We start from the raw sequence: 26,949 nt of genomic DNA on the forward strand, positions 1-26,949 counted from the left end.
CTGTATGTTTTGGTGCCATAGTTGGCACCAGACTGGCTGTTGAGGTAGCTGAGCCGAGGGTGTGTGCTGCCGGCTGCAGGGGTCCTTTGAATAGAAGGGTTTAGTGCCTGCGCCGCCTTTGTGGCCTTACCCCCCCCCCCCCCCCCCCCCCCCCCCGGTGGGAGCAGGACGGTCAGGCTGCTCTGATTCCCTGCTCAGCCCAGCCCTACCCAGCCCAGACGTGGCTGTGAGACTTCTGGTCCCCGGTTGTCTGAGCTTTTTCTCCACTTCCACCGTTCTCTTCGGCTTTCTTTGCCTTCTTCCCTGGATGGCTGACTCATGAGGGCTGGGTCCAGTGGCTGCTGTTGAGTCAGAAGCCAGGTGGAGCCTGTGGCCTTCTGCAGATGTGGCTGGAGTGCAAGGTGGGGCCAGCCAGGTGGAGCCCAGGACTTCAGACTCCTGGTGTCCTGGACCCCACCTTCCTCTGTTTAACCAGGAGGGTGTTGGCTGGAGCCCCAAGTCTTGCCTGCATTACCGTGGGCCCTTTCCAGCCTGTACTTTGGCTTTAACCTGCCCTGCAGATAAAAGTATTCTGGAAGTCTTGCCCCAGGGGTGGTAATACAGGATTTATGCCCCTTCCAAGCAACTAAAAAACCTCTTGGAGTTAGAGCTAGTTCCGCAGTTCCTTTCCAGTATCTGGCAGGGAGGCAGGAAGGGGTGGTTCATGCTACTGATTAGGAAATGTGTAGAGGATTTATAATCACTTTATGTGTTTATGGCAGTGGTGGCACGCCTTGAAGACTGCTCCTGGGGCCCAAGGTCTAGGTCTTGGACCTTCCACAGAGAGCCTAGCGGCTCTCTGAAAAAGAAGCGAGGACACAGCAGGGGTGTGCCCCCTTGTTCCCTTAGGATGTGGTCTCTACCCTGGCGCCCTGGTGGGCCCTGGAACTGGAAGGTCAGGACAGGCAGGCCTCTTGACTACAAAACCAGGCTTTTTATTTGTGAACAGGCTGGAGACAAATGAACTCTGGGCCCAGAAGTGGGTGGAGGCTGGTCCACAGCCCCTGAGGAGGGAGGTCAGGGGCCCCTGGCCTCCCCAGGTTGGGCTCTGCTTACCTGTGGCCAGGTATGGTGCCCATGCTGCCCTGTCCTCTTGCAGGGCCTGGCACCTGGGGGCAGGGGGTGGGGCCTGGCTGGTGGCTCCTGTGGTGGGAGGGCTGGGGGGCTCATCACGAAAGGCTCCAGTGGCTCTGAGGCTCCCCTTTGAGGATGACAAGGGTGTTCCGCAGAAGCAGCGTGCTGGCCTGGAGAGGAGAGAGGTTCTTGTGTGTCCCTGCCACCTTGCTCTTCTTCCCGCACCTTGGAAAACTGCCCCTGCTCCCACATCGGCAGTAACCACTACTACCATCTATTGAGGCTTTGCTACCCCTTCCGCCAAGGCCCTAAGAACCTAGAGGCCCACGGGTGGGAGGCCAAACCTTTGCATGTTTGAGCTCCAGCTCCGCCAGCTCGACAAGATTCTTGCGGAAGGAGGAGACGCGGCGGGACTTGAAGTCCATGAGCTCTGGAGAGGAGAGGCATGGGGACCCTGGCAGGGTGGGCAGCCCAGTGGCAGGGGCTCCAGAGCCGCGGGCCTTACCCTGCTTGGCTGAGTCAGAAAGGCGTTCGAAGCGCTGGCAGCACAGCTGCTGGTGGCTCTCAGCGGCCCGCACCTCCCGGTTCCTGGTGCGCGCCTTGTCCAGTGCCTTGCTGGCGTTCTCGTAGTCGGCCAGCGCCCGAAGCCGCCGGTACAGCAGGTCCTGGGGCCGGCAGGTGCACAGGATCCCTGGCCCTGGCCCTCGCCTGCCTGCCCGCCCTCCCCAGTCCCACCGGCCTCCGGGCCCAAGCTCTGCCCTGGGGCCACCTCTCACCTTGGCTGCCTGTGAGTCTCGTGTGTAGTATCTCAGCATGTCTGACAGCTTCAGGTCCTGGTCAGAAGCCACCCGGCCCTCCAGCTTCTGAACAGGAAGGCAGAGGCTAGGGAGGGAGCTTGCAGAGGTGCCGCTAAGGATGGCATGCTGCTGCTGTCCATCTACCATCCAGCAAGGTCCCTCGATACCCTCTCTAGGTCAAGCCCTAATACTCAGGGGAGCAGGCCAGGGAAGGCTTCACAAAGGAAAGGGCATCTGATCTGGATCTTGGGGGTTGAGAGGGGATGAGACAAGGGCCAAAGGCTTTGCGGATGTATAGCCTGGCTTGTTTTCAGGGAACCGTATGTTCAGCAGGGCACTTGGGCAGCAGTGGCCAGATCACAGAAGGCCCCAAATGACAGCTGAGGACTTTGGGCTTTGTGCCTTGGGCAGTTTCTGGAAGGGAGAGGGTCTCTGATGGGCCTTGAGCAGGGAAGAGACGGGGTCCAACAGACATTTTAGAAAGATTGGCACCCTCCAATCTTTCTTGGAGAGGAGTTCAGGAAGTGTGTGTCTGAGGCAGGATGCTGGCCGCACAGCAGTTTGCCAGAGGTACGTGGCACATCCTTGTAAGGGTTTGCCAAGCTCAGTTCCCACCTCCCTGAACCCTCCCTGCCACAGCAGCCCCCCCCACCGCAACTTTACGCTGGATCCCTGTCTCCACCCCACCTCTTAAAGTAGTCTGGGCAGTGAGCTCAGGGCATCACTGGGCTGAAGTAGTCACTGAACTTTCCAAAATGATCCTGGAACTTGCCCCTCCCCCAGAATGCTTTCCTCCCTGCAAAGGATCACTGGGTGGCCTTTCAACACTGAAGGCAGTACTCACCCTTAACCGTTCAAAGAGCTCTGCCAGTTTGAGGAAGCTCCTAGGAGACAGAGGGGAGGAGTCAGCGCAGGGGTCTTAGGGCACGCTTAAAGCCTCCCCGCCCTTAGGCAGTCCCCTGGGAAATCTCCCTCTTCCTCTCCCAAAGCCCAACAGGAGCTTCTGCACCTCCCACCTAGAGATGATAGTAAGCTGATAGTGACCCCTCGTGGAAGGAGACAGTATTACAGGCATAGAAAGGGCAGGAAGGGCAAGAGGGAGTCCTCACATCTTTAGCTGGTTGACTTCCTGTGTTCCCAGGCTGCTCAGTGCTGCAGAGATAGGGATATAATCATCTGCCAGGCCTGCTGGGGGAGAGGCCTCCATCAGCCCCTTGCCTTGCACATCAAGCCCACCGCTGGTATTTGTGGCCATGGGCAGGGCATTTTCCATTCCCTCCCCTTGAGGAGTAGGACCTCTGGGGAGAGGGGGTGTGGAATCCAGGGGCCCCGGGGCCCTGCGTACACTTGTGAGAGTGCATGACACGGTCTGCCCGCAGGCAGGCGTCCCGGATGCGGGGGTGGTACTCCAGCAAGAAGGTCCTCTCATGCTCAAAGAACTCATCCACCTCCTAGACGAGCCAGATAGGACCCACTTACACCGGGTCCCTGGGAGCATGGCAGCCATGGATACCCAGGGGTGGCACCATCTCCCTCTAGGCCAGGCCCCACCAGTGGCTTCCCTCCCACAGCCACCCTGGGCCTCGATCTCTGTGTGCTGTGGACCTGTGGCCCCAGGAGTCACCTTGAGTCCTGACATGCCCGTGATGAGGGCTTCATCCGCGGACTTCACGATATTCCTCAGAAACCCCCCAAGGAGCTCCTTCCTGTTCTTTCCTCGGACGCTCAGCTGCGGCACACACGGAGAGGGTGTAATGTTAGGGTTAGGGTCGTCGCACCTCCCACCCCAGGCACATGCCGCCTGTGGAACTGATGAGACGGAGGCTGGAGCCCACTTCGAGCCCTGCCCCCCACCTCCCGGGGTGACCCCAGCTCTCTGGCCCAGCTCACGTCCTGGCCATATTCCAAAAAGACAAAGAAGTTGTGGTCTCGACGCAGGGTGGGGTGGGCCGCCAGGCGCTGCAGAAAGACTTCGTGCATCGCAACGGTCTTCTTGAAGATGGCCAGGTACTCCCTGCAGACCGCGACAGGCAGCTCAGGGCCCTCCCTCCCTGGCTGCCACCATCCTGCCCCCTCCCCTGCTGCAGCCCCTAAAAACTAAACATCCACAGGGGCACGTCAGGGGAGAAATCCTGGGGCTCTCAGGACAGGGCTGGGGCTTTGTCACAGGCCAGGAAAGGAGGTGGCACTCACGCTTCCAGCTCCTGCTTCATTTTGGCAAACTCTTCCCGGGTGACGGAGCTGTCCCCCTCACCCAACTTCTGCAGCTTTTCCCTTGAAGCCTCAAAGTCTGGCCTCGGAGGGGCTGGGGGGATCTGTGTAAAGAACAGACTGGGCTGGGGGCCCTCGTTGCTGAGAAGGCCATCACCCGCACCCCAAAGCCTGGCCCGTCCTCACCCAAGTGCCCAGGCCGGCCCCCTGCAGCCCCCGCCCGGCCAGCCGGCCCCCCCCTCACAATGAGACCCGCGTAGTCCTCGTTCTCCACGTAGGCGTCATGTAGCCAGATGAACTCCTCATGCAGCCGCACAACTGAGAATTCGGTCTGGGCGAAGTGAGGGAGGCAGCTCTGGAAGGCGGGGAGCCTGTCACGGGTGTCTCTCCTCCCCTCCCCAAACCCCACACCCATCACGCTTCCTGGGGCCCCACTTCGGGGCCTCCCCGAACCCACAGCCCAGGGGAGGCCCACGCTGGCGCTCATGTGTCTGTGACTACCCTCAGGACGGTGGACAGGGGAGGACCTGGGGCCTTAGGCAAAGGTTATCGGAGTGTAGACAAGCCGCCCGCCTTCTCAGAGGGCGGGGGCAGAGCTATGGTGGCACCTGTCCGCCAGGGGAGCAGAGGCTGGGGAAAGCAGGCTCCTGAAGCCTCCTCGAGCAGCCACCTGAACCTCAGCCTCGCTGCCCAGGCCGCCTCACCTTGGTCTGAACAGTGAATTTCACTTTGTCCCGCTCGCTGACTGCATCGGAGATCTCCACCTGCAAGGAGCTGTCCCCCTGCAGGTTCAGGGATGTGCAGGAGGGCTGTTGGGGGGAGGGAAGGCCCTGACATGACCGACCAGGCCCCTTCGCCCGTCCTCGCTGCAGGCTGCCAGTCCTCCTGCATTATCCCACCATGCCCTGGGGTCGCCGGCTGCCCCCGAAGGGATCCTGATACGTCACTGCTCCCGGCTTTACCATGATGCTCTCCTAGCCCTCCATCCTCTGAAGTAGGCAGAATTCTCCCGATTTTATAGGCCTGAAAGTCACGACCACCAGAGAGGTAAAACCGCCTGTCCAGGATCACACAGCTGCAAAGGGGCAGGGCCAGATCCGAACAGACTCCCAACCCCGGGAACTTGCTCCGCTCCCTGCCCGGCCCTTCCCAGCTGGTTGCCGCAGGTGCCCTTGAATCAGGTGTATTGTGAGCTGGCCGAGATGGTCCCACCGTGTGAGGGGCTCCTGAGCCCATTCCATTCTCTACTTTTAGTGCTAAGAGGCCCTGACTTTTAGGCCAAGTACCTGCATTTCTCTAAGCGAAAGGATCCCTGAGGCGCCAAAGTTACTAGTTCGTTCTTGCACTGAGTTATCTCAACAAGCATTTATTCAACACCTATTATGTCCACACCACTGTGCCAAGAGGTACTAGGGAGAAGGGCGGAGGCTTAGAAGTCACTCTCCCGTCAGGCACTGCTCGCCAGTATATAAATGGGCACCTGCCCACCTCTCACACCCAAGGCCCCTCTTCTCTCCTCTCACAGGGTTTGGCACTTAATTTTTGTTTTTCTTTTTTTGTCTTCTTAGGGCTGCATATGTTAGTTCCCAGGCTAGGGGTCGAATCAGAGCTGCAGCTGCCAGCCTCCACCACAGCCACAGCAACCTGGGCTCCAAAGCTGCATCGGCAACCTACACCACAGCTCACGGGAACCACCAGATCCTTAACCCACTGAGCAAAGCCAGGGATTGAACCCGTATCTTCATGCATACTGGTCAGATTCGTTTCTGCTGCACCACAATGGGAACTCCGGATTGGCACATACCTGGCACGCTGTGGGAGCACTCTCCTGACTTCCAGCACCACAAATTAATTTTACCGGTCTGGAGCTTCACGTCAAAATTCTTTTGTGCCCATATTCTTTCCTTTTTAAAAACGTTGGTTCAATCACAGAGTTCCCGCTGTGGCACAGCAGGTTAAGGATCTGGTGTGTCTCTGTAGCACGAATTCAATCCCCTCCCTGGCACAGTGGGTTAAGGATCCAGCATTACCACAGCTGTGGCATAAGCTGCAGCTGCAGCTCAGATTCAATCCCTGGCCCGGGAACTTCCATATGCCATGGTGCAGCCATTTTAAAAAAAAGAAAAAATAAATAAAAAAAGAAAAAAAATTCAATTATATCTCATTTCATTTTCTTGTTTTTTATTTTATTTTGTTTTTGGACTTGATGTGGGATCTCAGTTTCCAGACCAGGGAGTGAACTTAGGCCACAACAGTGAAAGTGCTGAGTCCTAATCACTAGACCACCATGGAACTCTGTGTCCCTGTGCTTTTTTTTGGCCACATCCGGGGCATGTGGAAGTTCCCAGGTGATGGACTGAACCTATGCCAGAGCAGTGACAATACCAGATCCTCAACTGCTAGGCCACCAGGGAACTCCTGTGTTCATGTTCTTCACTGAGACTCATCTATATTGTTGAGTACAGTGGTTCTTTTTTCACTGCAGTGTAATATTCCTGATTTATCTATCCATTCCACTGTTGGTGGTCATTTGGATTATTTCAAGTTTGGGGTTATTATGATAAAGCTGCCATGAACATTTAAAAAAAATTTTTTTAGTTTTTGCTTTTTGAGTCCACACCCGAGGCATATGGAAGTTCCCAGGCTAGGGGTCAAACTGGAGCTGTAGCTGCCGGCCTACACCGCAGCCACAGCAATGCAGGATCCTTAACCCACTGAGTGAGCCCAGGGCTGGAACCCGCTTCCTCATGGATACTAGTCGGATTCATTTCTGCTGCACAACAACAGAAACTCCCTGCCATGAGCATTCTTGCATGTATCTTTTGAGGAACCTAAGTACTCTTTTCTGTTGGGTATGAGAAGTGCTTGGTCACAGGGGAGGCAAGGGTTTAAAATGCTTTCATAGGAGTTCCCATCATGGCTCAATGGTTAACAAATCCGACTAGGAACCATGAGGTTGTGGGTTCGATCTCTGGCCTTGCTCAGAGGGTTAAGGATCCGGTGTTGCCGTGAGCTGTGGTGTAGGTCGCAGACGTGGCTCAGATCAGGTGTTGCTGTGGCTCTGGTGTAGGCCAGCAGCAACAGCTCCGATTAGACCCCTAGCCTGGGAACCTCCACGTGCCACGGGAGCAGCCCTAGAAAAGGCAAAAACACTAAAAAAAAAAAATTTAAATTTAAAAAATAAAATGCTTTCATAGATACTACCAAACAGTTTTCCAAGGCAATTGTACTAATGTATAGTCCTGCAGGCATGGTATAAGCAAGTTCCAGTTGCACCAGGTCCTTGCCAATACTTAGAATTGTCAGCCCTTTTATTTTAGCCATACCAGTGGAGGTACGGTAATAGCGCAGTGGCTTCACCTTGGACCCCCTGGTCAGGAATGATGTTAAACACCATTTTATGTACCTACTGGCCATTTAGATAGCTTCTTTCGTCAAGTGCCTCTTCGTGTTTTGCCGTGCCCTGCCGTCCTCTTTTTAAAATCAGATCGGAGATCACTAACATGTGGAATTGAACAAAAAATGATACCAAAAAACTTACAAAACAGAAACAGACTCAAAGATTTTGAAACCAAATTCCTGGTTACCAAAGGGGAAATGTGGGGCTGGAGGGATAAATTAGGGGGTTGGTTTGGACATGTTCACACTAGTGTTGGTTTTTTGTTTGTTTGTTTGTTTTTTGGCTGCCCTGCGGCATACAGACCTCCCGGGGCAGGGATCAGATCAGAGCAGCAGCCTCGAACCAAGCGGCAGCTGGGCCAGGCTGGGGATCAAGCCCACATCCCAGTGCTCCCAAGACGCTGCTGATCCCATTGTGCCATAGCGGGAGTTCCTGTTCACACTAGCATATAAGAAATAGATCAAGCGTTCCCGTCGTGGCGCAGTGGTTGACAAATCCGACTAGGAACCATGAGGTTGCAGGTTGGACCCCTGGCCTTGCTCAGTGGCTTAAGGATCCGGTGTTGCCATGAGCTGTGGTGTAGGTCGCAGACACGGCTCGGATCCCACGTTGCTGTGGCTGTGGTGTAGGCTGGCGGCTACAGCTCCAATTAGACCCCAGGCCTGGGAACTCCTTTATTTTCTTTTTTAAGCTGTTACCATTTTTTTTTTTTTTAAGTATAGTTAATTGAGAATGTTGCTACAGGAGTTTCCGTTGTGGTACACACAACAGGTTAAGGCTCTGGAGCTGTCTCTGTGGCAGTGAGGGTTCCATCCCTGGCCTAGCACAACGGGTAAGGATCTGGCATTGCCACAGTTGTGGCACAGGTTGCAGCTGCGGCTTGGGATTCAGTTCCTGGACTGGGAACTTCCATATGTTGCAGGTGTAGCAAAAAAAAAAAAAAAAAAAAAGTTGCTCTCTCTCTACATATATATATTTATATATATAGTCTTTTTTTCAGATTCTTTTCCATTATAGGTTATTATAAGATATCGAATATAGTCCCCTGTGCTATACAGGAGGTCCTTGTTGTTTCCCTATTTTATATACAGTAGTGTATACATGTTAATCCAAAATCTGATTTATCTCTGCACCCCACCTGCCACCCTCTCTTGATACTGTAATTGACAGGCAACCTTGAAATCAGGATTAACCTTGTTCTTTAAAATAATCAGTTTGGGAGTTCCCATCATGGCTCCGGGAGAACACCTCTGACTAGTATTCAGGAGGACGCAGGTTCGATCCCTGGCCTCGATCAGTGGGCGAAGGATCTGGCATTGCCATGATCTGTGGCGTAGGTCACAGACACAGCTTGGATCCCACGGTGCTGTGGCTGTGGTGGAGGTCAGCAGCTGCAGCTCTGATTCGATCCCTAGCCTGGGAACCTCCATGTGCCGGGAGTGCAGCCCTAATAAGACAAAAAAAAAAAAAATCATGTTTTCTATTATAGGTCTTTTATGTTTCCAAATAAATTTTATTATTTATTTAAAGCCAAAAAATTCATTTTCTATTTGTTTGTTGCTAGTGTATACAATCGATTTTAGGAGTTCCCGTCGTGGCGCAGTGGTTAGCGAATCCGACTAGGAACCATGAGGTTGTGGGTTCGATCCCTGCCCTTGCTCAGTGGGTTAATGATCTGGCGTTGCCGTGAGCTGTGGTGTAGGTCGCAGACAGAGCTCAGATCCCGAGTTGCTGTGGCTCTGGCGTAGGCTGGCGGCTACAGCTCCGATTTGACCCCTAGCCGGGAACCTCCGTATGCTGCGGAAGTGGCCCAAGAAATGGCAAAAAGACAAAAAAAAAAAAAGAAAAGAAATATACAGTCGATTTTTATATATTTACTTTATGTCTAGGAACTTTGTTAGGTTTACTTTTTTTGGGGGGGGGTTTTAGGACTGAACCTGTTGCATATGGAGGTTCCCAGGCTAGGGGTCCAGTCAGAGCTGTAGCTGCCGGCCTGCACCAGAGCCACAGCAACGTGGGATCCGAGCTGTGTCTGCAACCTATACCACAGCTCACAGCAACACTGGCTACTTAACCCACTGAGCAAGGCCAGGGATTGAATGCGCAACCAACCTCATGGTTCCTAGGCGGATTTGTTTCCACTGCGCCACAGCAGAAACTCCTACATACTACTTTCAATAGTTTGTGGATTCTTTGGGATTTCTTGTTTATACAACCCTAATCTGAAATAGTGACTTCCTTTCCAGCCTTCATAGCTTTTAATTCTTTTTCTTGCCTTATTATATTTGCTAGGATCCTTAGTCCAATGCAAAAGTAGTGATATGATTATAAAGGAAATCCTTGACTTGTTCCTTATCTTAGAGGGAACACATTTAAAATTTAATCCAGAAGATACCTTTAGATACTTTATCAGATAAATGAAGCTCTCTTCTATGCCTGGTTTGATAAATGTTGAGTTTTATCAAATTTTTTCTCCCTTTGTTCAGATATCATATGGATTTTGCCTGTCATTCTTTCTTTGTATGTGTGGAATTTCAGTGACTGATTCTTTTTTTTTTTTTTTAAGCTTTTTAGGGCCGCACCCGTGGCATATGGAGGTTCCTAGGCTAGGGGTCTAGGTGAAGCTACAGCTCCAGGCATACGCCACAGCCACAGCAGCGCCAGATCGGAGCCGAGTCTGCGACCTACACCACAGCTCACAGCAATGCCGGCTCCTTAACCCTCTGAGCGAAGCCAGGGATCGAACTCCCATCCTCATGGATACTAGCTGGATTTGCTTCTGCTGGGACACAACAGGAACCCCTATCTGTGCTTAATGAGGTATTTTTGGAAAAGTTTTAAATTACAGATTTAGTTCCCGCTTTAGAAAGAGGACTACTCAGATTTTCTACTTCTTGTTTCAGGTTTGGTAGGTTGCATTTTCCAAGGAATTTGTCCATTTCATCCAAATTCTCTAATTTGTTGGCATAAGCTTGTTATTATGATTATTATTGTGTTTGTCCATACCCAGGGCAGGTGGAACTTCCTGGGTCAGGGACTGAATCCGTACCACAACAGTGACCTGAGCCACTGCAATGACAATACCAGATTCCCAATCTGCTGTGCCACAAGGGAACTCTGGCATAAGCTTGTCCCTAAATACTCTTATTATCTTGTTAATGTCTGAAGCATCTCCTTTACGTCTACTTTATCATCCCCGATATTGATAGTATTTTCTCCCCTCCTCCCTCTATCTCCCTCCTGCTCTTGCTCTTTTATCAATCTTGCTAGAGGTTTGTCAGTTTTATTGTTATTTTCAAAAAATTGCCTTTGGCATTATTGGTTTTCTCTATTTGTAAAGTTATCTTTTTTTAAAAAATTTTTAGGGCCACACCCAAGGCACATGGATGTTCGCAGGCTAGGGATCCAATCAGAGCTACAGCTGCTGGCCTACGCCACAGCCACAGCAATGCAGGATCCAAGGCTGTGTCTGCGACCTACACCACAGCTTACCTGCAACGCTGAATTCTAACCCACTGAGCCAGGCCAGGGATCGAACCCACTTCGTCATGGATACTAGTTGGGTTCTTAATCTGCTGAGCCACAATGGGAACTGCATCTCATGACCTTTTTTTTTAAAATTTTTTTTTGTCTTTTTCAGGGCCATACCTGCAGCATATGGAGGTTCCCAGGCTAGGGGTCAAATAGGAACTGTAGCCACCGGCCTACACCACAGCCACAGCAACGTGGGATCCAAGCCACTTCTGTGACCTACACCACAGCTCACGGCAACGCCAGATCCTTAACCCACTGAGCAAGGCCAGGGATCGAACCTATGTTCTCATGGATCCTAGTCAGATTCATTTCTGCTGAGCCACGATGGGAACTCCTCTCATGACTTTTGATATGTCATGTTTTCAAAGTGATTTTCAAAGAGTTTTAAAATTTTTTCTAGTTACTATCATAATTTGTTCTTTTATCTCTGAATTATTTAGAAGCTTATTGCTTAATTTCCAAATATCTTGGAATCTAGGGTTTTTTTGTTTGTTTGTTTTGTTTTTTGTTTTGGCTATGACCGCAGTATGCAGAAGTTCCCAGGCCAGGGATCGAACCCAAGCCATAGTAGTGACAATGATGGTCCTCAACCCACGAAGCCCCCAGGGAAGTCCTAGTTATCTTTTTGTATTGATTCTTGGTTGATTCTCCTGGATCAGAGGTTACATTTTTTCTTTTTTCTTTGTCTTTTTAGGGCTGTACCCATGGCATATGGAAGTTCCCAGGCTAGGGGTCATATCAGAGCTATAGGTGCCAGGCTACACCAGAGCCACAGCAACGTGAGAACCAAGCCATGACTGCAAACTACACCACAGTTCACGGCAACACCGGATCCTTAACCCACTGAGCAAGGCCAAGGATCAAACCTGCATCCCCATAGATCCTAGTTGGGTTCATTACCACTGAGCCACAATGGGATTGAATAGGGGCTGTAGAGGTCACATTTATATCTTATTTCAGCTTTTAAAATTTGTTGATACTTGTTAAAGCTCAAAATATAATGTATTTTTGTAAATGCTTCATGTACACTCAAAAAGAACGTTTTATGCAGTTGTTGGGTATAGAGCTATATACAGATCAATTAGATCACATTATTTAAATCTTCTAAATACTTACTTTTTTTTTTTTTTTGTCTTTTTAGGGCCGCACCCACAGCATATGGAGGTTCCCAGGCTAAGGGACTAATTGGAGCTACAGCTGCCAGCCTACACCACAGCCACACCAATACCAGATCTGAGCCACATCTGAAACCTACACCACAGCTCACAGGAATACCAGATCCTTAACCCACTAAGCAAGGCCAGGGATTGAAACCGCAACCTCATGGTTCCTAGTGGGATTCATTTCCGCTGCGCCATGACAGGAACTCCTTACTTTTTTTTTTTTTTTTTTTTTAATGACCACACCCAGGGCATGTGGAAGTACCAGGGCCAGGGGTCAAACTGGAACTGCAATTGCCAGCCTACGCCACAGCCACAGCAAAGCAGGATCCAAGCTGCATCTGCGACTTACGCCACAGTCTCAGCAACCAGATCCTTAATGCTCTGAACAAGGCCAGGGATCGAACCCAAATCCTCCTGGATACTAGTTCATAATCCGCTGAGCCACAATGGGAACTCCCTGAAGTGGCTTTTTAATCTTTATAAAATGTTCCTCTTATTTCTACCAATACTACTTTCTTACAGTCTACTTTGTCTGAAATTAATAAAGCTATACCAGCTTTTTTTTGGTTAGTGTGCTCATGGTGTATATTTTCCACTATTTTTTTCAATATTTCTGAGTCTTTATAAAGTATGTCTCTTTTACCAGAATATAGTGTCTTTTAAAAATCCAATCTGGGGAGTTCCTGTCTTGGCGCAGTGGTGAACGAATCCGACTGGGAACCATGAGGTTAGGGATTCAATCCCTGGCCTTGCTCAGTGGGTTAAGGATCCCGTGTTGCCATGAGCTGTGGTGTAGGTAGAAGACGCGACTTGGATCGGGTGTTGCTGTGGCTCTGGTGTAGGCTGGTGGCTACAGCTCCGATTAGACCCCTAGCCTGGGAACCTCCATATGCCGCAGGTAGCAGTCCTAGAAAAGGCAAAAAGACAAAAAAAAGAAAAAAAAATCCATTCTGGGTGTTCCCGCTGTGGTGCAGTGGGTTAATGATCTGGTTCATCTCTGTGGTTTTGATGGTTCAATCCCTGGCCCACCACAGGGGGTCAAGGATCTGGTGTTTCTACCGCTGTGGTGTAGGTCGCAGCTGTGGTTTGGATTTGATCCCTTGCCTGGGAACTTCCATATGCTGTAGGTGCAGCCAAAAAAAGAAAAAAAATCCAATCTGATTTTTTAAAAAATTTTTAATTTAAAATTTTTGCTTTTTAGGGCCACACCCCTGGCATAAGGAGGTTCCCAGGCTAGGGGATCAAATCAGAGCTGTAGCTGCCAGCCACAGTCACAGCAATGCAGGATCCGAGCCGAGTCTGCAACCTACACCACAGCTCACGGCAATGCTGGACCCTTAACCCACTGAACAAGCCCAGGGATCGAACCTGCGTCTTTATGGATGCTAGTCAGATTCCTTAACCACTGAGCCATGAAAGGAACTCCTGCAAATGTTTGTTTTATTAATTGCAGTGTTTGTTCCAGTCATCACTACTGTAATTACTGATACAGTAAGCTATAAACCTGCCATCTTGCTTTTCGTTTTCTCTGTCTCATCTATTTTTTGCTCTTTTATTCTTTCTTGACTTCTGTTAGATTACTCAATTTTATGTTATTTCACTTTTCCTATTATATTTAGATATTCATTTATTATCCTTTTCATTTCTCTATACTTAAAGGAGAATCTTGAAGAAGGTAATGCTTACTCAAGAGGACAAGGTCTAGTAGTACTTTCAGAGTCTGGCACCTACAAAGGTTGAGGGTGGGTGCATCCATCAGTCTGGTAGCCCAGTACATCCTCGAAACACAAACCATCCCATATGATGACAGCCATAGTAATATAACAGCAAACATTTATATTTGTTCTTCCTCTATGCCAGGCACTGCTCTAAGCACTTTATATACATATTAACTAATTTAACCATGAATATGAACACAGATAAACAGTGAAACAGATGCTGTCTGTTCCATACTTTGTGTCTCTCAGCCGCTCTCACCTCTCCACAGTGCACTTGAACCCCAATTTTTTTTTTTTTTTGCTTTTTAGGACCACACCCATGGCATATGAAGGTTCCCAGGTTAGGGGTCTAATCAGAGCTACAGCTGCTGGCCTACACCACAGCCACAGTAATGCCAGATCCGAGCCGCATCTGCAACCTACACCACAGCTCACGGCCACGACAGATCCTTAAGCCACTGAGCAAGGCCAAGGATCCCACCCGAAACCTCCTGGTCGGATTCGTTTCCGCTGCACCACAGCAGGAACTCCTGAACCCCATTTCTTACTTCTTGGCTTCTCTGACACCCCCAGGGCAGGCTCTCCCTTTGCCCAACTGCCCCCCCCCCCCCACATAACACACAGTCTGGCTCATTGGTGCTATAGACCCCCAAGGCCCCTGTCTCCTTTCTGCTTGGTAACTGCTTGAGGGAGATGGGACTTCAAATATGGACCACAGCTGCTCCATCCTGTCACAGCCCACTAATGTACATGCCTCCAATCCCTAAAAGTGAGCACTTCTGTACAACCATTCCTGGTACAAGAATGCTCAGAAACTATTTGTTGACTGAGGTGAGGTGGAAAGAATTAATGGCTTTATGATTATACAAACAGATACGCAAGTGAAGCCATCATTTCTGAACAGGATTCCCCACACTTGGGAAAAGAGGAAGGCACTCCAGCCCCTTCTCAATCCTTAACATCCTTGCCTCTTCTTTCCCATTAAACCAGCATGACTCGGTCCTGGGGAGGGGAGAAGTAAGAGCGATGGGGCCTTTTCTGTTAGGGCAAAGGTAAAGATGCCTTCTTTGGCATCCTCACTAGTCCCCATGCAGATGCCATAGAGGCGCCCCACCCCTTGCTCAGGTCTCTTCTTTCTCTAGCTCACGCGTGCGCGCGAAAACACGCTCACATCACCACCACTCCCTGACTGGGTAGCACTAGGTACCACGGAGTGAGGGGAAGGTTGGGAGGGGGTTTGCATCCTTTCTCTACCTTGCTCTCCTTCCCAGCCTCTTGATGCTCCTCCATCACTCTCCTTGACTATAGCACAAAGATGCCGCCGCAGGCCACTGCCCGCGCGCTCCCGCAGTTTGGTTCTCGGTAACTCGCCTGGAGGAACAGACTGAGTAGGGACCCTATCTGATGACGGTGGCACGCTCCCCTCCCTGCCCAGGAGTCACCTGGAGTAGGGCGTGGTTCCCTCGCCTTTCTCTCGCAGCCGCGCCTTTTGATTGGGTAGCAGGTTTACTGTGCGGGACGCCATTGGCTGTAAAGCCTGTCGTTCCCTTGCCCAGGTCCCGGCTTTTAAGGGGGCAGTGGGGAACTGAGAGGGCCGGGGACAGGCGACAAAGTGAGTGCTGGAGTCGGGGGGGGCTCCAGGGTCGCAGAGGTCTCGTGTCACGTTAGGCCCTGCCTCAGGCTTGCGGGTTGCCGTCCTTCACCGCTCTGGGCCGAGGCTTCCAACGGCCTCGCGCGGTCTGCGCGTGCGCACTCGCCCAGTCTCGCGCCCTCCAGGCGGTGGGCGGGGCGGCGGGCCAGCGGGCCGGGTGGGAGGCGGGGGGTGGGGGGGTGAGGGAGACGTGGTGGGGGTGGCGGACTAGGGACGAGGGTCGGGGCTAATGTCTGTCAAGAAAGGGGTTCCGTTTGTATTTCCTCCCTGGGACATGAGGGAGTGGAGGGGTAAGCCGCACAGGGCAGCGAGGGGGCGCGACAAGACCCGCGGCCAGAGCCCCCGAGGCCAGGCCTGGGCCCGCGGGCGGTCGCTGCTGGAGCCAGGAAGTAGAGGGGCGCAGACGATGCGAGAAAAATTGTGGATGCCCTGGAACGGGCTCATCGTGATCGGGAAGAGAATGGAGCTCCTGGGTAGAAATACGCAAAAGCCTAGGGTGTGGGACCCGAAGCTTGAGTCTGAGGACTCGAGACTGGAAGATGTGGAGAAGACAGCCTTGAGAGGAAAATCAGGCCGGAGTCAGGGTGTGAGACGAGGGCACAGTGTAGCCAGTGCATTACAGGCTTCCGCGGGTTTGGGGAAAGAGCGCTCAAAGAAGATGTGGGGAAAGCAAGAAGTCAGACACGAAATCGAGGCTGAATCTGAGAATGCCGGGACAACGCCAGGGCCTAGGAAGGGGTCTGGGTTTAAAGAGAGGTTGAAGTTTACTGGAGGGAGGACCAGTGGTGAGGACTTGAGATCCAGAGGCAATGACCTAGGGCAGAATGAGGAGGAGCTGAGGTCTGGTGGAGAGAAGCTGAGGCTGAGTGGAGAGAAGCTGAGGCTGAGTGGAGAGAAGCTGAGGCTGAGTGGAGAGAAGCTGAGACTGAGTGGAGAGAAGCTGAGGTCGAGTGGGGAGAGGCTGAGGTCGAGTGGGGAGAGGCTGAGGTCGAGTGGGGAGAGGCTGAGATCGAGTGGGGAGAGGCTGAGGTCGAGTGGGGAGAGGCTGAGGTCGAGTGGGGAGAGGCTGAGGTCGAGTGGGGAGAAGCTGAGGTCGAGTGGGGAGAAGCTGAGGTCGAGTGGGGAGAGGCTGAGGTCGAGTGGGGAGAAGCTGGGGACTAGTGGAGAGGATTTGAGATCCACTGGAGATCAACGTCCGTCAAGTATAGAGAAGCTGGGATCCAGTAGGGAGAAGCTGGAGAGTAGTGGAGAGAAGCTGGAGGGTTTAAGAACGGGGAGCATACAAGAAGAGAAAGTTGAAAACATGGTAGAAGTTACTGGTGATGAAAGATTGATAGCAATTGTGGATGCTGAGATGGAAATGCCTTTCCAAAAGGTAGAGGAGAATGATGAAGAGCTAGAAGAGACTGAGGAAGGGGTGGAGGCTGAAGAGGATGCCTTAGAGGGAGTGAATGATAATACTGATGAATCTGTTTCTATGGAAGAGAAAGAGAATATAGATGAAGGTACCAGTGAATGAGGCGGATGAAGGATTTAAGCTAAAGAAGGAAGGAGAAGCAGATAGGGAAAGTATTACAAGTCAAAGAGGAGAAATTAGAGCCAAGCAGGTTATTGATCCTCAAGGGGTAAATAGGAGAGAGAAAGGAGAGCATCTGAGCCTAAGAGGAGAGAGAGTAGGATTGAAGAGCTACTGAGAGTGAAGGCAGAGACCAGGACCAAAGGAAGTGGAGAAGAGTCATAAAGAGGGAAATGGAACATTTTGAGAAGAAAGAGAAGACTTGTTAGTCTGTTGATAAGAAGAGGAAAAATGGACATTGGTTTCTTGGAAAGGAGCTATGACTCAGGAGCTTGAAGGGAAACAGTTGAGAAGTGGATTCAGGATGAGCTAGGTTTTAATTTAACACGTGACTGGGCTTATGAGACGTAGGAGAATGCCTAGTGAGAAAAACGGAACATCACAGCAGGGCTGAGGGCGGGTCATGAAGTTGTGGAAGAAGATGGGGGCTGCTGTAGACAAAGTCAGTTTCTGAAGGAGGCCACTAAAGAAGAAGGAGGGACTCAAGTGACAAAAGCAGAAGCAGAGAGAAGAAAATAAAGAAGTGAAGAAAAAAAAGTAAGCAGCCCAATCCCATAGTAGTGATGGGGTTTGTCAGATTTTACAGTTATTTCCTCCACTGTTTCTGTCCTCTCCTTTCCCATGCAGTCCGTTTTACAATCTAATGGGACACACCTCTCGAAGGGCCCTGTCTATCTGGACCAGTTGTATCCAGAATGATTGCTGGGCATCACTGTTTTCACCACTTCACCAGGATCACCATTTCCACAAGTTCCTCTTGTCTCCACGTCAGCTTTGAATTGCTGATACTCCATTTGAAGTTGGTCTCAACCATTTTATTTATTATTGTTTCCATCTTTGACTTTTAATTAATTATTCATCTAATCACATGGACTTCTCCCCCTTATTTCTGTCTCCTTTGGGATTTTCTTTTATGTCTTCTATGGGTGATCCATCATCCACTCTTACACCTAGGAAGAGAGAAGACTCCCTGAGTACCTACTGTTAAGATGTCAGTATCAAGACTTGGCCTTTTAGGAGCTTCCTGGTGGAGCAACAGTTTAAAGATCCGGCATTGTCACTGCTGTGGCTGGGGTTTGATCTCTGGCCCAGGAACTTCCATATGCTGTGGATGCAGGGGGCCGGGGGAAAGACTTAGCCTGGTAGATCCTGTTTGTCTCTTGGGTAGGAATCTAAGAGGTGGTGAAAAACAGTCATGGATTGTTAGGATGAAAGGGATTACTTCTCCCCTTCTCCTCTACATATATATTTTTTTGTATTTTTAGGGCTGCACCCGTGGCATATGGAAGTTCCCAGGATAGGGGTCAAATCGGAGCTGTAGCTGCTGGCCTGTGCCCACAGCCACAGCAACTTGGGATCCAAGCCGTGCCTGTGACCTACACCACAGCTCACAGCAATGCAGGCTCCTTAACCCACTGAGCGAGGCTGGGGATTGAACCAGTGTCCTCGTAGATACTGGCCGAATTTGTTACCACTGAGCCATAATGGGAACTCTCTCCTCCACCTACTTTTTAAAGTCTATAAACATTTCTAAGCAACAGAAACTTTATTATAAGTCTCATAACATAAATTTACAATAGCCTCATGTTTTTTAGGTTCTTTTTTGGGGTTTTTTGGCTGTGCCCAAGGCATGCAGAAATTCCTGGGCTGCCACAGTAGTGACTTGAACCACAGCAGTGACAATGCCAGATCCTTAACTGTTAGGCTTCCAGGGAACTTCCAACCTCATGAGTTTTTTTGTTTTTGTTTATTTTTATGCAGCATATGGAAGTTCATGGGGCGGGGGTTGAATCAGAACTGCAGCTGCAGGTCTACGCCACAGCTATAGCAGCACCAGATTTAAGCTGCATCTTCGACCTACATGAAGCTTGTGGCAACCCAGATCTTAAACCCACTGAATGAGGCCAGGGATCGAACCCACATCCTCACAATGTCACGGTCTCATGTTTTTTAATTGTTAAATTTTCCACACACTCTTTCCTAATTTCCCCCAGTCTCCAAAAGATCTATAAACTCCATGCCATATTTTTGTCAGAAGAGTCAAATCTATCAATTCCATTTTTTCCCCTGGCAATTTCCTTCTCGGAGTCCTTTGTCCTTTGGGTTTGAGAGGCTAGAGAGGCTGCGTTCTAGGCTTCTTTCAGAGCTGATTTCCTGAGCTTCTGTTTTTCTGTGTTGGTTCTCCTACTACCTGGATCTTAGGTCATCTTCCTCTTTCTTGTTTTACAGCCTCATTTTGGGAAATCCCATCATCTAATAGCGTCCAGAGAAGGTGACCTTAAGAGGTAAATTTTGTGACACCTTATCTGTCTGCGAATATTGATTCTTCACTCATATTTGACTGATAGTTTAACTGGGTATAGGATTCTAGGTTGGCTGTGTTTTTCCCTTAAATTTTCAGAGATATTGCCCCACTCTCTTCTAACTCCCAAGTGCTGCTGTTTATAAGCACAGTTTTGTTCTTCTTCTTCTTCTTTTTTTTAATTCTATGGCTCTGACCTGTTTTTCTGCCGTATGTAAATGACTTGTTTTCTACTATGCCATGGCCCAGGCTGCACTCTCATCCTATTTTCTGTGATTCTGTGATTCTGTGTGTTGAAGTCTGAATTATACCCTTATCTTTTTTTCTACTTTTATCACCTCTCTTTTTGTTCTACTCTCTGGATAGAAAATCTCATTAACTTTATCTTTTTATCCTTTCTATTGGATTATTTATTTATTTATTTTTGGACTTATTTATTTATTTATTTTTGCATTTTTTAATTTTAGCCTTTTTTTTTTTTTTTTGGCTGGGAGGTTCAGTGTCTTGCTGAGGGATCTCAGTTCCCAGACCAGGGAATGAACCTATGAACCTACAAATCTATGAACCTGGCCTGCAGCAGGAAAGGTGCCAAATCCTAACCACTAGACCCCACTAGACCCCCAGGGAACTCCCCTTGATTTTAATTCTCTTTTTCACTGATTGCTTCTTCTTTGCCTCCTTTTTTTTTAATTTAAAAAATTTTTTACATATAGCATTTCTGGTTTTGTTTCTGGTGCATATTCTCTTAGCTTTCTGAGGAGTTTTCCTTTTTTAAAGTCTTCTGTTTTTCACATTGTTGCCTGTGAGTTCCCTTCCCCTTTTTCTGGTATGTGAAGGGTGTGTGGGGGGGGGGTGAGTGTGTATGTTGCTGGAGACTTTCCTCACATGTTTGATCTTTGGCTGTCTATTCATAATTAGAAAGAAGATCTTAAGCAGAGATAATTGGGCCATCAATTAAGATGGCCTCATTCTAAGGCAACTGGAGCAAGCAGGGTTTTTGTTTGCTTGTTTGTTTGTTTTGTTTTTAATTTTATGGCTGCATCCATGGCACACAGAAGTTCCCAGGCCAGGGGTCAAATCCAAGCCACAGCTATAACCTATGCTGCAGCGGTGGCAACACCAGGTCCTTTAACCCACTGTGCCAGGCTGGGGATTGAACCAGCACTTTTGCAGTGAACTGAGCCACTGCAGTCAGATTCTTTTTTTTTTTTTTTTTGTCTTTTTGCTATTTCTTTGGGCCGCTCCCGTGGCATATGGAGGTTCCCAGGCTAGGGGTCCAATTGGAGCTGCAGCCGCCAGCCTCCGCCAGAGCCACAGCAACTGGATCCGAGCCATGTCTGCAGCCTACACCACAGCTCACGGCAACGCCGGGTCCTTAACCCACTGAGCAAGGGCAGGTACCGAACCCGCAACCTCATGGTTCCTAGTCAGATTCGGTAACCGCTGCACCACGACGGGAACTCCTGCAGTCAAATTCTTAATCCACTGTGCCATGGATTAAGGAGCAAGGAGGGTTTTTTATTGGGTACCCTCAAGAGTCAGAATCTGAGGGTCACATGGCAGGGGCCATTCAGTGCCTCCAGAGATGACTCTCCAGTCTCCTGTCTGGGGGTTATTTGCGTGGCCACCACTGTTGCGGTTCTGGCAGCAGGGCAGGGGGAACAGGGTTGTGGAGCTCAAGACCAGCATGCGTATTTTCACCCGGTCCTTTTGTTTTCAGCTCAGTGCTCACCACTGCCTCTGGTTCTGCCCGGTGGCCCTGAGTCGATGTTTTGCAGACTCACTTTCTCCAGAGAGTAAACCATCTGATATCCCGCGAGGCACTGTTGCTAGGCTAAGAAGGACTGGAAAAGGGATCTGTGAGTTTAACTGCTTTAGGTGCAGGCTTTTAATCAGTTTCCCTGTTTTCAGCTCCCTGCCTTTCTTCCACCTGAGGTATCTGGTCCCCGCCAGTCCTGAACTTTTGCAGAGGACAAGTAGAGTGAGCCGTTACTCTTCTGGCTGATATTCTCCTCCTTAAGTCCCAGCTTCCCACACTCTGCTAAGTTAGTTCCCTCCATCTCCAAAAGTTTGTTGACCTCTCTGTTCCACTGTTGTCTGCTCTCCTGCCCTCTTTGTTTTTGTAGTTTTATACCATATTTATTCCTTTGTTTACATCTTGTGGGGTTTGGGGATAAACAGATATGCTTATTCAATCTGCTGTTTTTTAATAGCCTCACCTGTGGCATATGGAAGCTCAAGCCAGGGATCAAATCTGAGCTGCAGCCGTGACCCACACCAGAGCAGCAGCCACTGCAGTTCCTTAACCCTCTGTGCCACAGGGGGAACTCTGATCTGCCATATTTGACAAAAAAGTCTCCTCTGTTACCTTCTCATGGTTCTTAACTGAATTCTCAAAGCGTAACCATAGGAATTTCCGTCGCGGCTCAGCAGAAACAAATCTGACTGGTATCCATGAGGGTGTAGTTCCATCCCTGGCCTCGCTCAGTGGGTTAAGGATCTGGTGTTGCTGTGAGCTGTGATATAGGTTGCCGATGTGGTTCGGATCTGGCATTGCTGTGGCCGTGGGGTAGGCCAGTGGCTGGAGCTCCAATTGGACCCGTAGACTGGGAACCTCCGAATGCCAGGGCTGCAGCCCTAAAAAAAAAGAGAAAAAAAAGTAACTTGAGCATACTTTGCTCTTTTCTTTATGAATTTTCCATTATGCAAGTGGCTAACACAATGAACAAATAGACTGTGCTGTTGTACTACTGCTGCCACGCACAACCAACTGTCCCAAACCAGTTATTGTAAACGTGCTATAATGTCTCTCATCTTAAACAAAACCACTTCTGGCCCCACATTCCCCTTAGGCTACTGTCCCATTTTTCCTCCTTCCTGTGCTAGGCACCAAAGTGGCCTCCAAAGATATATTCCCATCCTAGCCCCAGGAACATCGCCCATGTGGTGGAAGAGTGAGTGTTACCTTATATGGCTAAAGGTGCGATTAAGTTAAAGGTCTTGAGATGATTTTATTCTGGATTATCTGGTGAGCCTGACATGCCACCACAAGTGTCCTTGTAAGAGAGAAATAGGAGATCAGTCACACACGGAAGAGGAGGAGGTGCTGTTGCAGCCGCAAGTCAGGAATGCTAATAGGCACCAGAGGTTGGAAGGGCAAAGAATGGATTCTTCCCTAGAGCCTCTGCATCGTGTGCGGCCTCTGCCAGTACCTCACTTTTGGCCTCTAGAACTGTGAGCAAATACATTTCTGTTCTTTTAAGCCACTCAGTTGGTGGTAATTTGTTATAGCAGCACTAGGAAACTGATACACTCCCATCACAGCAAAATCCCTCCAAAAGTTACCGTGTTTACTTCTTCATTCCTTTTATCCAACTTTTTGTTTTGGACATTTGTAATATACACAGAAAAGTTGAAAGATTGTAGCACCAAGCAACTAAGTAGTCTCTTCTAGATTCAACAGCTGATGAAAGTTTACCGTATTTGCCTCATCTCTATATATTTCAGCCTATCTCCTAAGAATAAAGACACTCTTGAGTTCCCTGGTAGTGCAGTGGTTTAAGGATCCAGCATTGTCACTACCACGGCTTGGGGCACAGCTGTGGCTCCAGTTCAATCCCTGGCCCATGTACTTATACATGCTATGGGTGTGGCCAAAAAAATCCTCCTGCATATCTGTAATATTTAAGTAAAATGCAAATGTTTTAAATTTAATAAATTAATAAAATTTAAGGATAATTCCCTAATATCATCTAATATTCAATCTGCATTCAAATGTCTTTCCTTGTCCCCAAAATATATATATATATATATATATATTTTTTTTTTGGCTGCACCCTCAGCATGTGGCAGTTCCCGGGCCAGGGATGAACCTATATCACAGCAGCAACCCAAGTCCCTGTGGTGACAATGCCGATCCTCAACCCACTGCACCACAAGGGAACTCCCCCAAATATCCTGTATACCTTTTTTTTCTTTATAGCTTTTTTTCCCTTAGCCCAGGATCCCATCAGCCCTCATATATTAAATGTGATTGTTAATGGAGTTCCCGTCACGGTGTTGTGGCACAGTGGAAACGAATCCGACTAGGAACCATGAGGATGCATGTTCAATCCCTGACACTCACTAAGTGCATTAAGGATCTGACGTTGCCAGGAGCTGTGGTGTAGGTTGCATACGCAGCTTGGATCCTGCGTTGCTGTGGCTGTGGTGTAGACCAGCAACTGTAGCTCCAATTCAACCCCTAGCCTGGGAACTCTTTTTTTTTTTTTCTTTTTCTTTTTAGGGCCACACCCTTGACACGTGGAGGTTTTTAGGCAAAGGGTCGAAGTGGAGCTACAGCTGCCGGCCTACACCACAGCCATAGCCATGCCATATGCGAGCCACATCTGCGACCTACACCACAGCTCATGGCATCACCAGATCCTTAACCCACTGGGCGAGGCCAGGGATGGAACCCTCAATCTCATGGTTCCTAGTCGGATTCGTTTCCGCTGTGCCATGACGACGCCACGATGGAAACTCCTGTTAACCCTTTTTAATCTATGTTAATCTCCCTCTTATTTTGTTTTTAACAACTTTGACTTAATGAATTCTGGCCTGTTATGCTTATAAATGTTCAACATTCTAGATTTATCTGATTATGTTCAGATGATATCATTTAGTCTATTCTTCTATCTGCTATAGTTCTTTTTTTTCTTTAACGGCCGCACCGGCAGCATCTGAAATCTCCCAGGCTAGGGGTTGAATTGGAGCTGCAGCCTATGCCACAGCCACAGCAATAGGGATCTGAGCCGCATTTGCGACCTACACCACAGCGATGTCAGATCCTTAACCCACTAAGCGAGGCCAGGGAGTGAACCACATCTTCATGGACGCTATGTCAGATTCTTAACCTGCTGAGCCACAACAGGAACTCCTGTTGTAGTTCTTGCATACTCAAAATTGGGGCTTTAGGAATTCCAGCCACGGTGTAGTAGATAAAGAATTCCACTGCAGTGGCGCAGGTCACTGCAGAGGTGTGGATTAAATCCCCAGCCTGGCGCAGTGGGTTAAAGGATCTGGCATTGCCGCAGCTGCCACTCAGATTCCATCCCTGGCCCAGGAACCTCCATATGCAGTGGGTGTGGCCCTAAAATTTAAAAAAAAAAAAAAAAAGTGACTTTCAGCCCTGGTTTCTTTCTCTGGAGCATTCATCTGAATCCGAGTTTCCCCTTCCGTGGTGGCGTACTGTCTGTCTCTCCCCCTAGCATATAAGCTCCATGAGGGAATCAAGGCGTCTGTTGGGTTACCTGTTGTAGTCCACTAACCAACACGCCATCAGCTCTCAGCTTGCATTTGTGGTGCAAATCTGTAGGAACCAACCCCTCACCCTCAGTGACTTTACCCGCCTCCGTTCTACTTAACATCTACTGAGAAAATACGCTGTTCCTTATGTTGGGGACATGGCTTGGATCCTCCGTGTCGGAAAATGAGACACATGAACACTGGGTGATCGCGACAAGGCTCTTTGCTTCTGCAGAAGCGCGCGGGTGCTCAAAAAGTGCACGCTTTGGAGTTCCCATCGTGGCTCAGTGGTTAACGGATCCGACTAGGAACCATGGGATTGCGGGTTCTGTCCCTGGCCTTGCTCAGTGGGTTAAGGATCCGGCGTTGCTGTGGCGTTGCCATGAGCTGTGGTGTAGGTCGCAGACATGGCTCGGATCCCACATTGCTGTGTCTCTGGCGTAGGCTGGTGGCTATGGCTCCGATTCCACCCCTAGCCTGGGAACCTCCATATGCCGTGAGAGCGGCCCAAGAAATGGCAAAAAGACCCCCCCCCCAAAAAAAAAAGTGCACGCTTAGAAGACAAGACCCTCCCTATTTATCCCTAACGCCTGACGTATGTATCCCTTTCCCATGGGTCAGGGCAGAGCGCACATTCTTCTTGGTTGGCTCATTTGAAACAGATTTTTACTGGAAGAAGAGGGAAAGGGGAGGGGGTTGCAGGAGGGCGTTTCAGCCAAAAGGGGAGCAAAAGGGAGTCACCAAGATTTCCTTTGATAGAAAAGACATTATGTTCCTTTGCACACTTGGAATATCTTACATTTTTTGAAGGCCCAAATGCCTGAAAGTGTCTTGTTCCACACTTGCCTTGGCTTGTCTAGGTATAGAATTTTCCCTGCAGTTGGAAGGCCTGCCCTTTTGTTATCTCCCTTCAAGCCCGGCCATCAAGGGTTCAGATCTGTTTTATGCTCAAGCCACTGTACATGATGAAGTGTTCTGTGTACGTGGCCTGCTTTCCTCTCCTTGTCTCCATTATTTTTGCTGATTTATTGGTCAGAAATTTATAGCCAGTTCTTTCTTCCCTTCCCTGGGAACCCTGATTACATAGTTAAGACTGTGAAGTAGAGATACTGGGTATGGACAGAATTATAAAGATAAGCTCGAGGATTCCTACTGTGGCTCATTGGGTTAAGAACCTGACGTAGTGTCCATGAGGATGTGGGTTTGATCCTTGACCTCGATCAGTGGGTTAAGAATCGGGGGTTACTGCAAGGTACAGTGTAGGTCGCAGATGTGGCTCAGATCCAGTGTGGCTGTCGCTGTGGCGTAGGCTGATTTGACCCCTGGTCCAGGAACTTCCACATGCCACAGGTGCATCCTTAAAAAGGAAAAAAAAAAAAAAAAAAAAAAAAAAGCTCCAGAAGGCTCAAGCCTAGCAGAAGAATCTTTTATCTTTTCCTTTTTCTTTCTTTCTTCCTTCTTCTTCTTTTTTTTTTTTTTTTGGCTTTTTAAGATCACACCCATGGCATGTGGAGGTTCCCAGGCTAGGGGTCCAATTGGAGCTACGGCTGTCGGCCACATCGGAGCCGTGTCTGCAACCTACACCACAGCTCACAGCAACACCAGATCCTTAACCCACTGAGCGAGGCCAGGGATCGAACCCCAACCTCATGGTTCCTAGTCAGATTCGTTTCTACTGCGCCACAACGGGAACTCCAGAATCTTTTTAACAAATGAGTATAGCTAATACTTACTGAATTCTTGTAACAATCAGAATAATTTCATAGGCCCCATGCTGAGCCCTCTACAAGTTCTCCATCACTTCATCCTCCTAACACTTTCATCTTTCTCACAATTCTGAGACAGAAACTCTCACTCCATCCACAACACCCACGAGAAACTGCCCAGGCCAGGCAGCCTGACCCCAGACCTGCACTGGAAGCTGCTGTGCCGAACTGCCTCCTCCGTTCTTACCCACCAAGTGCCCCATCCCTGCCTCGGGCCACAGCGAGGCAGCCGTCCTTGCCCGGGGGCGGGGAGCCAGGCTGCCGAACAGCGCTTCCATTCATGCACTGAAGGCTTGTTGAATGGGCGCTTCAGAGGCAAGTTTGTAAGAGCGTCAAATGCCAAGAAAACAATGATGTTTATTTTCTCTCCCAGATCTCTGCCCTCCCAAGATCTTCCACTGCTGGCTGCCTCTGGTGATTATCTGAGCACCA

The 26,949-nt window shown here is 49.4% G+C and overlaps 2 protein-coding genes across 7 annotated transcripts; one reads left to right on the top strand and one right to left on the bottom strand.

Moving 5' to 3' along the window:
• Positions 1-158: 158 nt before the first annotated feature.
• On the bottom strand, positions 159-15,665 carry SNX32 (sorting nexin 32). Of its 6 annotated transcripts, XM_047775248.1 has the most exons (13): positions 15,191-15,665; positions 4,826-4,930; positions 4,366-4,476; positions 4,104-4,225; positions 3,801-3,924; positions 3,535-3,639; positions 3,256-3,361; positions 3,020-3,095; positions 2,755-2,794; positions 1,890-1,976; positions 1,619-1,778; positions 1,458-1,543; positions 954-1,283 (listed from the first exon to the last, which is right to left on the bottom strand). In XM_047775248.1, exons 1-13 carry the CDS (start codon positions 15,224-15,226, stop codon positions 1,209-1,211), a joined length of 1,233 nt encoding a protein of 410 aa, XP_047631204.1. In that variant the 5' UTR covers positions 15,227-15,665; the 3' UTR covers positions 954-1,208. The 6 variants fall into 6 exon arrangements, 5 of the variants coding, with proteins under 5 accessions (XP_047631204.1, XP_047631203.1, XP_047631202.1 ...); XR_007134335.1 differs by adding an exon at positions 159-341 and having other exon boundaries at positions 1,096-1,283; positions 1,458-1,976; XM_047775247.1 differs by having other exon boundaries at positions 1,458-1,778.
• Positions 15,666-15,805: 140 nt separating this feature from the next.
• On the top strand, positions 15,806-17,716 carry LOC125124943 (uncharacterized). Its single transcript, XM_047775254.1, has one exon. The coding sequence runs from the start codon at positions 15,817-15,819 to the stop codon at positions 17,104-17,106; it is 1,290 nt and encodes a 429-aa protein (XP_047631210.1). The 5' UTR covers positions 15,806-15,816; the 3' UTR covers positions 17,107-17,716.
• Positions 17,717-26,949: the final 9,233 nt, after the last annotated feature.

This window comes from Phacochoerus africanus, chromosome 4 (assembly GCF_016906955.1).
Source record: "Phacochoerus africanus isolate WHEZ1 chromosome 4, ROS_Pafr_v1, whole genome shotgun sequence".
Classification (NCBI taxonomy): domain Eukaryota; kingdom Metazoa; phylum Chordata; class Mammalia; order Artiodactyla; family Suidae; genus Phacochoerus; species Phacochoerus africanus.